This window comes from Myotis myotis, unplaced genomic scaffold (assembly GCF_014108235.1).
Source record: "Myotis myotis isolate mMyoMyo1 unplaced genomic scaffold, mMyoMyo1.p scaffold_m19_p_14, whole genome shotgun sequence".
Lineage (NCBI taxonomy): Eukaryota > Metazoa > Chordata > Mammalia > Chiroptera > Vespertilionidae > Myotis > Myotis myotis.
Window position 1 is genome coordinate 47,619,615 of NW_023416318.1, and position 12,201 is coordinate 47,631,815.

General features: G+C 36.0%; 1 protein-coding gene across 1 annotated transcript; it reads right to left on the reverse strand.

Annotated features, from left to right (window-relative positions):
- Positions 1–1,666: 1,666 nt before the first annotated feature.
- On the reverse strand, positions 1,667–8,973 carry TDRD15 (tudor domain containing 15). The gene is made up of 2 exons (XM_036335559.1): positions 2,715–8,973; positions 1,667–1,725 (listed from the first exon to the last, which is right to left on the reverse strand). The coding sequence occupies exons 1-2, from the start codon at positions 8,971–8,973 to the stop codon at positions 1,667–1,669; spliced, it is 6,318 nt and encodes a 2,105-aa protein (XP_036191452.1).
- Between the last annotated feature and the right edge of the window lie 3,228 nt (positions 8,974–12,201).

Genomic DNA, 12,201 nt, shown 5'->3' on the forward strand with positions numbered 1-12,201 from the left:
TACCAACATATTCAATGTGCATGAACACATAACAATAAAACTGATTGTCCCTAGCAAGCTTAAGAAATTTCTAAGTGTTTCCAAATACTCTTTAAATCACCACCTCTCTAGTCCTTCAAATCTATTTCGCATACACTGACTCTTAAGTGCACTTACACATTTTTATGGTTCTGTCTTTGCACCAAAACAATACTCCGTTTGCTCAATGATTCCTTACAAGATACATCCCAATTCACAGGTAAATGCACTGACAAATACCTACCCTCCAAATAGTAGCGCTCTTGAATGTCACAAATATCCACAACAACCAAGAATACTTTATATAAGAGCAAATTAAATATGTAACTATAAAATAAAGTGAAAAAATGAAAAATTTTCATGTTTTCTTGTGAGCTAGAGGGAAGGATGAAATCAAGCCTGACTTCTACATCCTTTTAATAAATGTTAGTCCGCCCTGGCCGGTTTGGCTCAGTGGATAGAGTGTCGGCCTGTGGACTCAAGAGTCCCAGGTTCGATTCCAGTCAAGGGAATGTATCTTGGTTGTGGGCACATCCCAGTAGGGGGTTGCAGGAGGCAGCTGATTGATGTTTCTCTCTCATCGATGTTTCTAACTCTCTATCCCTCTCCTTTCCTCTCTGTAAAAAAATCAATAAAATATTTAAAAAATAATAAAAAATAAAAAATAAATGTTAGTCCTATAAGCACCTACATTTTCTAGGGAATATAGTTATGTAGCATTAATTCTCTATGTATTTTAATTATTACTGTACAAAGTAATTAATTAAACAAAGGCTTTGTTAGGAGACACCTGAAAAATAGCTGAAGGTAATGATAAAATAATATTATCTAATGACTGTGGAACCACCTGCAAAGAATAGTGTATCGAGTAAGATGTTTACCCTTGAACAACTTGGGGGTTAGGTGCATCGACCATCAGCTATAACTTTTGACTCCCCAAAAACTGAACTATAGTCCATCAGTGTCCACAGGGGATTGGTTCTAGGACCCCCGTGAATACCAAAAACCATGGATGCTCAAGTCCCTTATATAAAACTAGAGGCCCAATGCACGAAATCCATGCAAAGAGTAGGCCTTCCTTCCTCCGGCTGCCGGCACCAGCTTCCCTCTGGCACCCAGGACCCCGGCTTCCCTCCGGCCGCCAGCAGGCACCTGAGACCCAGGCTTCCCTCACAGCCCCAGCTTCATTAGGAAGGACAGAAGGATGTCCGGAAGGACATCCAGTCTAATTAGCATATTACGCTTTTATTATTATAGATGGTGTAGAAAAATGTACACATTGGCCCTCTAAATCCAGATTCTGTACCTTGGACTGAAGATACTGTTTTCTATCTGCAGTTGGTTGAATCTATGGATGTGAAACCCAGGGATCTGGAAGGCCAGCTGTATATTTATTGAAACAGTGTTGTTCAAGGGTCAACTGTACCTTAGGGGTGAGCCATATTTCCTATGTAAGTTTTTTCAAATCATATCATCACAATTCTTGTTCACATAAAATTTCTGTAACATTCTCATCATTGTGTCCTAGGGAAGTAATCTGAACAATCTAGATTCCTTTAATGTACTTTAATGTTAAAAGTTGTCCTATGCTTACCACTTTGATTATGTATCTGGAGCATCTAAAGCAAAAGAGTACTTATTGGGTGTCCTATGTGTCATTTGTTGCCAAACTGATGCATAAACGATCTGAGCTTTCATCTCCCTTTACTGAAAAACAAACAAAAATTTATGATTTTCAAAGCACTATATATTTTATTGAGAATTATTAAAGAGTTTATTTTGAAAATTCCTACTATAATTAGAACTTCTTTTACTTAATTCCTAAGAAGTCACAATAGAAAAGAATTAACATATACATGTAATTACACATATAGTCTAACAAAAACATCTTTTCTTAAACAAATAGTAATATATATCCACTTTGGAGAAATACATATAGCCTATTCTAGTCTTTATTTAAAACTATAATTGTCTCTTATCCATAAATCCTACCATCAAAAAAGAAGTATAACCATTAATCTAACCATTACTCTACAAACGTGTGCTTGTGTACATATGTATACACTGTCCTAAATATTTGTTTCTTGCAGTATCATAAATTTAACTTACTGCCAGGCCGACATGACTCAGTGGTTGAGCATCGAGCAATGAACCAGGAGGTCAGGGTTCAATTCCCCATCAGGACACATGCAAGGGTTGCAGGTTTAATCCCCAGTAGGGGCCATGCAGGAGGCAGCAGAACAGTGATGGTCCTCTCTCATCTACCCTCTCCCTTCCTCTCTCTCTGATAAAAGCATACTAAAAAAAACTAAATATATATTTCATCTGATAAAAATACATAATAAAAAATTGATTCTTCAAAATGAGCCCAGGAAGTTCCCTAATAACAGCAAGATCAATTTGAGATCTATGGACCATCAGAAGTTTTGTGAAACCCTGAAATTATCTGTAACATGTACATGCATGTGTGGTTAAATCCTCTATACTTCGTTTACATTCTCAAAGGTTGCTGTTCAAGTGACCATTTTGTTGTTCAAATGATCACTCCAAGTTTATTAATTTGTTCAGGTTTTCTAGTAAATTTTCTTGCAGTAGGATATTTTCAATTTGGATCATTTTCATACATACAAACTTTTATAAAGAATCAAAAATAGAATCTACAAAAAAGAATCTACTTTTTATAACTGGCTACTTACCCTTTAAGTGTTCTTCTGATATTTTTCCATTAACATGCATTGCTTGTACTGCTGTTCTCAAATCCATTTTGTTCTTTTCCTGTATTTCTCCAGTTGGTAGCTTTTTGACTATGTTTTCAATGCAATTGGTATTGTTCTTCAACCCATTAGGTAATAGTTCCCAAAATGAAGCTGCTGCATACTTATCAAATGGAATGGTACTTTGAGGGTTATGTTTTCCACTTTCAACCTTATTCCTCAGTGTTAGATTTCTAGAATATAATCTTTTACTAACATGGCTTTTGCTTAAGGGGTTCTTACAGACATATTTCCTCTTTATAGTTTTCTGCTTTTTTAGCTTCTGTTTCTCAGTGCGTGTACAATTTATATTTTCTCTTTTGTAACAACTGTGATCTAATAATGAGTAAACATGCTTCTTCTGTAATTTATACTGGATTTTAGTAGATCCAGTAGTAGTAACTGCATCAAGATGATCTGAATCTTTAGAATACACTGCAAGACCATATGCAACTAAGATATCTGCCAGACTGTTTTTCTCATAAATGACATCTACTTTCAGTTTTGTTTCAAAACTATATTCCCTAAACTGAAAAACTAAGCCTGGTTTACTTAGGAAATCTAGAAAAAAACTTTTGGCCTCTTCATGCCAATGTTTCCTGTCAGCAGGTAAGATACCATATAAGGCACAAGGATAACTTAGCCTTGGCAAATTCAGAAGGTCCTCGGGAACAACTCTAAGATTTCTTATATCTGAATAAGGTATGTAAATGGAAAATCCATAGTCAATCAACACAATAAGTAAAGATTGATCAGAGACTTCAGAAATTTCTACTCTATTCCATTGATCTTCCAGTTCATATTTAAACAAACAACTAGAACCGGGAATTATGTGTTCTTGAGACACTGTTTGCAAGGTTTCTGGTAGATCAGAAAGCAACATAAAGACCGATTTCATTGTGTCAAAGAAATCATCTAACTGAATGCAGAAGTCTGATGGATCAGAAACAGCAGTGGCAATACCAGAATATTGCCTACCATTTTGGAGTTGTGCCCAAGTAAAAGATCTTATTGTACTTGATGACACAGGAGTCTTAGATGCCACACTGAAAATAATTTCTGAAGATCTAAGTTTGTTTTCTTCAACATGAACTGTATTTAAATTTAAATATTCCAAAAGTAATAGGCCATCTACCAAAATTTCGACTTCCCAGGCAGAGTCTAAATATTTTAGGAAAAGGATGTCTATTTCCATATGAGCAAATAAATGCACAATGGACTCAAATGGCATGTTTCTAAAATTTTCAAACCAAACCCATTTACAAGGCACAGCTTGTCTTGGAATATTTCTGATTTCATTACTAAGTACCCTGATATTACTTAAAGGCACTATGTCATACCTACCACAATCTACTAAAAACACAAGCAAAGTCTCAACACATTTTTTTTCTACTTTTGATCGATACCACTTCAAAGTATTTTTAGATTTTGCCAAGCATTCTAAGCCTTTTTCAATATTTTCCATTGGTGAAAAAGGTTGTTTTACTTCTTCAGTAATTAGTACTGTTAAGTCTGATAATTTTTTTTTATTTTTAGATAACTTCACATAAAATGCCCCACTTTTTGAAACATAAAGAATCTCAGCCTTTTCAAGTTGTCCGGGTTTTAACTGTTCTAAAGGAATATTAACCAGCTGTCGGTAGGATGGTTGAAGGATCACAGAACTTTCATATTCATTTGATCTTACTTTCTTCATTTCACTCTCATCGTCAGGGTTTACCTTCTGAGAAACAACTTGAGGCCTTTGCAATACTGTTTTCTGTAGTTTTGGACATGCTGTCCATTTCAGTAGTTCATTCGTGACACATTTTTCATCACAAATTATGTTTACTTCCCATTTCTGCTCATGCTTTTTCAAAAATTCACAAGAAACTATTTTGTTACTTACTTGTGAAGCAAAATAATCTATAGTTTTACTGTCCCATATTTCACCAGGCTCATTCCACTTTACTCCACTGAGAAAAGAATGGAGTCCTAGCTGAGGAATAGTTAAGAATTCTCTCTTAAGTTCATAAATTTTAGATATGTTTACTATTTCGGTGTTACCATAGTCAATAAATTCCACTTCAAAAAAATTTCCTGGCAAAATGTTCTTAATAACGGCTCTGTATATGGCATTCTCAGTAGAGTATTCTGCAATTACAAGATCTCCCACGATAGGTTTAACTGATTTTCTCTCGCTCACTATATCTGCTCTTCTCTCATTTAGAGCATCTGCAAGTCTGATGATTACATTTTCATTCTCCTCAAGATGAATATGGAAACTTGCTGGGTTACTGATGTTAGAAACATATCCTTTAACTTTAGCATTCAAGTAAATTTTTGGTTCAGGAAGGTCTTTGATCTGTGGTCTTGTAAGATTATATGGGTTTTGTGAGGCTACTTGATGTAATTCTCTGATAAAAGACTGTGACACAACCCTTACTGATTTCTTGCCCACATCACTTTCATCAAGAGCATGCGCAAATCCAGGGACAAGGTCTACACCTTTATTTTTAAGTCCATCATTCAAAGACTTCTTTACTTTGTTTTTTGACACAGGTTCAATTTTATAACTAACTGATGGTTTCAAAACCCGGGCATATATACTTTTGGAATTCATTAATTGATGTAATTTGCTTTCAGAATATGTTACTAGGCTAGTTTTATTTGTCATATCATGGTGATAGTTTTCTCTTTTGCCTTTTAAAGAAACAGCAAGTCTCTTATTCTCATTTATTTTAAAGCCCTTTTCCACGCAGTGTGCTGGATCACCATGTTTTTTTCCATAAGCATGAAGCAACATTTTAATTTTCTGATTTATATGTTGATATCCATCATACAATTCTAAACCAAGCTGGCCATCTGACTCCTTGGACAATATTACTGCCCTTAATGGTCTTCCCAAGAAACTATCTTCAAACCATCTACTGATTTCTACTGGAATATCTATATCTCTAAGATCTGACAAAAAGCACTTAACAGCTTGCATAGGTGTAAACAGCAACTCTGGAAACTGATCTGAAATAACCCTCAACATACTTTCTTCTACTAATTGTTTATTTCCAAAGTCCACAAAATAGACCAGAAAGTCAGATAATGAATCTGACTTTGGCATTGCTAAAGCTCTGTAAGAGAGACCATCCTCTACATATTTACATATGCACAATCTCTTTTTGCTAGAATATTCTGGATAATTTTTGAGGTTATTAATCTCTGTGATTTTTGTTTCTATCATCTTTAGGTCTTTATTATTTCTACTAAATTGGCAATAAAACTTTTTGGGACTATATATATGAGATATGTATATTTCTTCCTCACTTCCAATTTTTATATTAAAGGAGGAATAATAGTAGCTGTAAAGACTAACTGAAGATGGGAGTGGCTTTGATAATGTACTATACTGTGCAGAGCCATGATTAATAAGAAATTCTTTTGCACTTGTAAATGGAGATTGTAAATCTACCAAGTTACATAAATGGTTTGGATGTATAAGAATTAAGGCACAGATGACACAAGTCAATAACCCTCTAGATGAAGAAATAAAATTCCCAAAGTCTCTGCATGCTTCTTTTGTCCAACTTAATAACTTACAACTAGTGGGTTCAATTAAATGGTTAAGTCTACATCTGAAGGCTTGGCCTTCTAAAAAAAGAAAATATGGGTTAATCGCACAAAGATCTTTAATTAAAACTCTTTCCTGGTAACCATAATCAACAAATACTACATCAAATTCTTTATTTGATACTTGAGTCAAAATAGCAGCTCTATACCACTTCCTATCTTTAGAATACTTAGCAACACAAGCTATCTGCCCAATCTGATAAGAATCAGAATGAATGCTGTAATAATTCTGAATTTGTTCCATCAATAATTTTAGATCTTCTAGCTTACATCGAAGCTGGCATGAAAAGTCACCTGGGCCATAACAATAAGAACACTTAACTTCAAGGACTGTTCCTGGTTTAAACATATATTCTTTATAAGGCCATGGTAACTCAGGTTCCACAGACAAGGTGAGAGGATTTTTTAAATTTGAGAAATTAATAGCTGGGGACTTTACCAAAGTATAATTACTTTCTTTAAGCTTCTTTGAGTGACACTTTTTAGGTTTAGGTCCTTCAGGAAGGGCAGATAAGGTCTTCTTAATATTAACTTTGTTTTTAGATTTTAAATTTAACACCAAACATTGACTTACAGATTTTGGATAACATTCTGGCTCTACTTCCCAATATTCTGCATATCCAGCTTGTACCATAAGAGAGACAACATCAATATTTTCAGAGGCTTCAATACTCTGAATATTTACAGTGTACTTGTCATCTCTTTTTGCTATAACTTGAAGCAAAACTGCTTTGTTTAAGACAATTTTTTTAAAATAATCAGTTGCTGCCTTCACCCAAATATCTTCAACAGGAAATATATGTACAAGTGAACAGCACATGGCTAAGGCAGGCAACTCACAAAATTCTGGAAGCAAAGTTCTTACATCAAAAAATGGTATGGAATCAGTATTTCCATAATCCAAAAAATACACATTAATCTTATAACCATTAATTTCATTGATGACAGCTCTGTAAAAACGTCTGTCCTTGCTATATCTCGCACAACAAAATGATCCAGGTTCTGGATTTCTTAGAATTAGTTCATCATTTTCACATAAATCATAAAATCTGTTTATATTTTCCATTACATCTTGAAATTCATTCTGATGTTCATTGGTGCGTACCCAGAAATTTGACGGATTTAATACATATACTACGAAAGCTATGTAGGCAGCTTCTATCTCCATTTCTATAGTTTTAATAGGAAAACCTACTTTCAAAGCACCTTTATTATTTAGAGAGTTTATCAACTGTTCAGTATTTCCAATAAAACTCTCAACTGCAACACTATTTACAGCAGAAGTACTAGTCTCTCTCAACATATTCGATATTTTTAAATCAGAAACTGGGCAAAGTACTTGTGTGCCTACAGTCTTTAGCAGACACTTAGAATTCATTGTAGATTCTGGAGTTTGTAATGTTACATAATACAAATGCTCATCCTTATTGAGCCAATCAATTTGTGCATATACTATTTGTCCTAACAAGGCTTGTTTAAATACACTGAGTTGAAATTTTCTTACAGTTTTATCTTGACTGTGTAAATACGTCAGAGAACATGGAAATGAAAACAATGGTACTGAAATAAAATCCTGTTTAAGTTTCTTTACATGAATTGAGGGTATAACCTCACTACTGCCATAATCCATAAACCAAATTTTCACTTGATTATTAGGCAAGAGCTGCTGAAGAATACCTCTATGCCACTGTCCATTTCTCCTTTTGGCAACACATAGTAGTCCAAAATTATCACAAGTAGGACTACTTTCTTGATTGATATCATAATGCAAATTCATGCACACTGTTAAGTCTTCTAACTCTGGAATCCATTTAATTAATTGACAATAAAATTTACTTGGGCTCAATGCAGATGATACCTTTACACTTTCAATATTACCTATTGGCAAAGTTGGCTGCAAGCTATCCAGAACATGTTGGATATCAAGTAAAGTATCATTATTATTTAATGATAATTCAGGTGTCTGATGTTGTAATAAGTCAGGAATTTGATGTGGGAATTCTTTTAACATTTCTACAATAAGACAAAATGAATCCCCATCAATAAGTCTTCCTAATTTTAATTCAAGAACCTGGGATATAATTTTTGGCACTTCAAGAATAATCATGTGAAGAGGCAAAATAGCTTGTATTATACAACCTTTCACTTGTAGTCCTACTAATGACTGGAAATAATTCAAAGCCTTAGGAGACCATTTTTCTCCAATTGGTAGTATGTTTGCAAAAATACCAAATACTACCCGTGGTGGTAGTTCAAATAACTTGCCACAGGCTGAAGCAACCTGCATACTACTGACTCTTAGTTCTTCTCCACGATCTATTAGGAGCACAGTATATAGTTCATTTTTCTTTTCCAACACTCTTCCTCTCTGCCATTCTCCAGATACTCTTTCTTCTACCAAACAAAATTCATCAATGTCCACATTCTTTTTTACTTTTGGAATATGCTGTATCTCCCTCTGCAATATGTGATAGTCAAATTCACATTCAATATTACTTCTCCCTTGAAATTTCACCAGAATGTCCTTGGGACAAATTTCTGTATGTGATATTGTCAGATCCATATCTAAAAATGTTGGTAATCGAGATGTAGAATCCATTTTCTAAAAAGCAAATAATAAATACTAATTAGCTTCTGGATAGACAGCTGTAAAAAGTAAATGAAATTAACCTTATGTAAATTTGTATGTAAACACAGCCTTGAAAATAAGAATATGCCTGTATTTATCAAATTGAATGTTAATAAAAATTATATACATTGGGCAAGATAACAGAAAGATAAACAAAATGCATCTAATTCTTCACTGCCTTCCACATTTTCAAAAAATTCTACTGAAATAACAAGAATATAAAAATAGGAATATATACATATATAAAATTGCTGTAACACAATAAACAATCTTTACTTTCCAGAAACTAACAAATTTCTACTAGGTATTGGACAGATGTTATATAAACAGAAGGAAGCCAAATAAAACCCACAAGAGATCTCCTCTTCCTCCTGTGAGAAAACTATTTTCCCTCATGCAGACTTCTCCAACCCATAACTCAAAGAAGTGGGTGCTAGAAGCAACAGTAGATGGGAAACCAACAGGGGACAGACACTGTTTGCACTCCCTACTCTGAGTCAATTAGTAATATTTGGACCTGTCAGCATCATTATGCAAATAAGGATCCTTCTTGGACGAGGGCAACAGGCTGAGTCCTGGACAGCACTAAGGAAGGCCAGCCCTGGAAAGATTGTGAGGCAGGTTAGGTACACGTAGGCCTTGACACAGGCATGGCTGGCCACAAAAGTATGCATAAAGGAGAGTAGGTGGAGAAGAATTCTTTAGCACAGAAACAAAGATCCCGACAATTCTGTTAACTTTCTCTAGAGCGTTAGAATTTTTAAAAAATATTTTTTTATTGATTTCAGACAGGGAGAGGGAGAGAGAGATAGAAGCATCAATGATGCAAGAGAATATTGATTGGCTGTCTCCTGCACACCCCACACTGGGGATTGAGCCTGCAACCTGGGAATATGCCCTGATTGGGAATCGAACCATGTTCATAGGTCAACACTCAACCAGTGAGTCACACCTGTTGAGCTAGCTTGTTAAAATTTTTTAAATGGCTAGGCAAATATTCAGAACTATAAAACATTCCCCAAATTCCTGTAAGAACCAACTCTATTATGATAGGACACAGCTCAACTTTGAATCTGAGTTAACAGCTGACAATTATCAAATTTGTTTATGAGGATGAGAAAGAGAAAAACATTGAACCTAAAAAAAAAAAAAATGAGGAAACCACTTAAAAGAAATCAAAGAAATGCTCCCCTCAGCAATACATGTACTGAAGGAAACTGCAAAGAATTCTTTTTCAAAAGTCTGATTCCTGTTTTCTAAAAGGTCGAAAGAGAATATTGTATTTTATATGATGAAGTAGTTATTAAGATGCCACAACTAAGATTAGAAGTAACTCTATACACATAAGAAATTTAAAACTGCATGGTAAAAGTTAACACAAAATAAAGATAAATGGGGTAGAAGAAAAGTTTGAGAGAATGCCCTAAAATTCAGGGGGAAATAATAAAAAGATAAAAGAGGAGCATGGAGGATAGGAATATAGAAAAATCTTATCAAAGTATAAATGTCATCTTACATATAAAATGACAGAACAGGAGACCTTTCTAAGACTTAAGACCCAAGTCCACAAACTGAAATAGGCAACTGGAAAGCTAGAGGAAAAGATAAGATTTAGGAACATCTGGGTACTGACTATGGTTTTTATTTCATTCTAAATAACTAATTTGGTGTGGCAATCAGCATGCTCTGATATATAGAGATTCCAGGCTATGCCTACTTAATCCTGGAATCTCTTAAGAATAGAATCAATGGGCAACACACTAAAGATATTTATTAGAATAAACCAAGACTTCAGAACAAGAAAAGCCTTCCTAAACCACCATTATTTAAAGTCACAGGCCATTACCCAATTCCCAGACTTCAGCCAATTTATAGACCTGTAATTCCTTATATGAGTGAAGACCAGCTACTCTTTTTTTTCTATTGAATTCATTGGCATGACATTGGTTAATAAAATTATATAGGTTTCAGGGGGACAATTCTATAATACATCATCTGTATATTGTATTGTGTGTTCACCATCCCAAGTCAGGTATCCTCCCATCGTTTATCCCCCTTTTACTCTCTCCTACCTCCCCCCTCCCCCCAAGGCCAGGTACTCTTTGTTTTATCCTCACCAAGATACGTTTTTATTGATTTGAGAGAGAAACATCAATGTGAGAGCGAAACATCGATTGGTTGCCTCACACACATGCCCCAACCAGGGATCAAACCCACAACCTTGTGCTGTATAGATGATGCTCTGATCACCTGAGCCACCCAGCCATGGCAAGACCAGTTACTCTCTTTTTTTTGCCTTTTTTTAAATTTTATTATTTTTTATTAATAATCTTTATTGTTGAAAGTATTAGATATATAAGACCAGTTACTCCTAAGAAAGGACCCTGTGCTGACTTATACCAAGAACACTCTTTGTGGTAGCCATCCAAAGGGCCATGTGACCATTTATTTACCTGAGTAAATGGGAAAAGAAAAAAAAAAAAACTACCTATAAGAATTAGCAGAGAAACCAAGATGGCGGCATGGGTTGACGCCGGAGATCGCTACCTCAAACAACCACTTCAGAGATATGACTGGAGGACAGAACGAACATCACCCAGAGCCGCGGGAAGGCTGGCTGAGTGGAAATTCTACAACTAGGAGGAAAGAGAATATCATGCCCAGACTCAGAGGAGGCGCGGTGCTGAAGTGAAATACTCAGGTGCGGAGTGCGCGCGCGGAGCGGGCTGGCTGCGGAGGGCGCGGTTGTTGTTTTCAATCGGGAGGGAGTTTCAGACTCTGAGCTCCAGATCCGGGCGAGTCTCTGGGGACCGAGACTCAAACGGGAGAAACGGGACTGTCTGGCTTCGGTCGGAACTCGAAGGCGGCTTTCTCTCCGAGGTTTGCAGCCATTGCTGGGGCTCTGAGAGGCAGAGCCCCTGGGGAAGGAACTGAGAGTCGCCATAACTGCTTGTTCCGCCCGCCCTGTAGATCCCCGGGGACCCGCCCCGCCCAAGCCCTGCACAGAACCGTTTGCCGGATAGCCTCAGGCAAACGCTAGATTAGCACCGCCCTAGAGATCCAGCACAGAAGCCCTCCCACTACAGACACAGCGGACTCTCATAGCCAGTTAGCCTGGAGGTCAAATCACCCCGGTATTGCCGACATCAATCAAGGCTTAAAGGCAACAAGACTGCGGTCAAAGACCACTAGGGGGTG

What these genes read in the sequence shown, in the direction of transcription:
- TDRD15 (XM_036335559.1), bottom strand. Translation starts at nt 8,973, where the DNA reads ATGGATTCTACATCTCGATTACCAACATTTTTAGATATGGATCTGACA. An exon ending in ATCAGAAGAACACTTAAAGG is followed by an intron (nt 1,726 to 2,714) that starts GTAAGTAGCCAG and finishes TTTGTTTTTCAG; the next exon opens with TAAAGGGAGATGAAAGCTCA.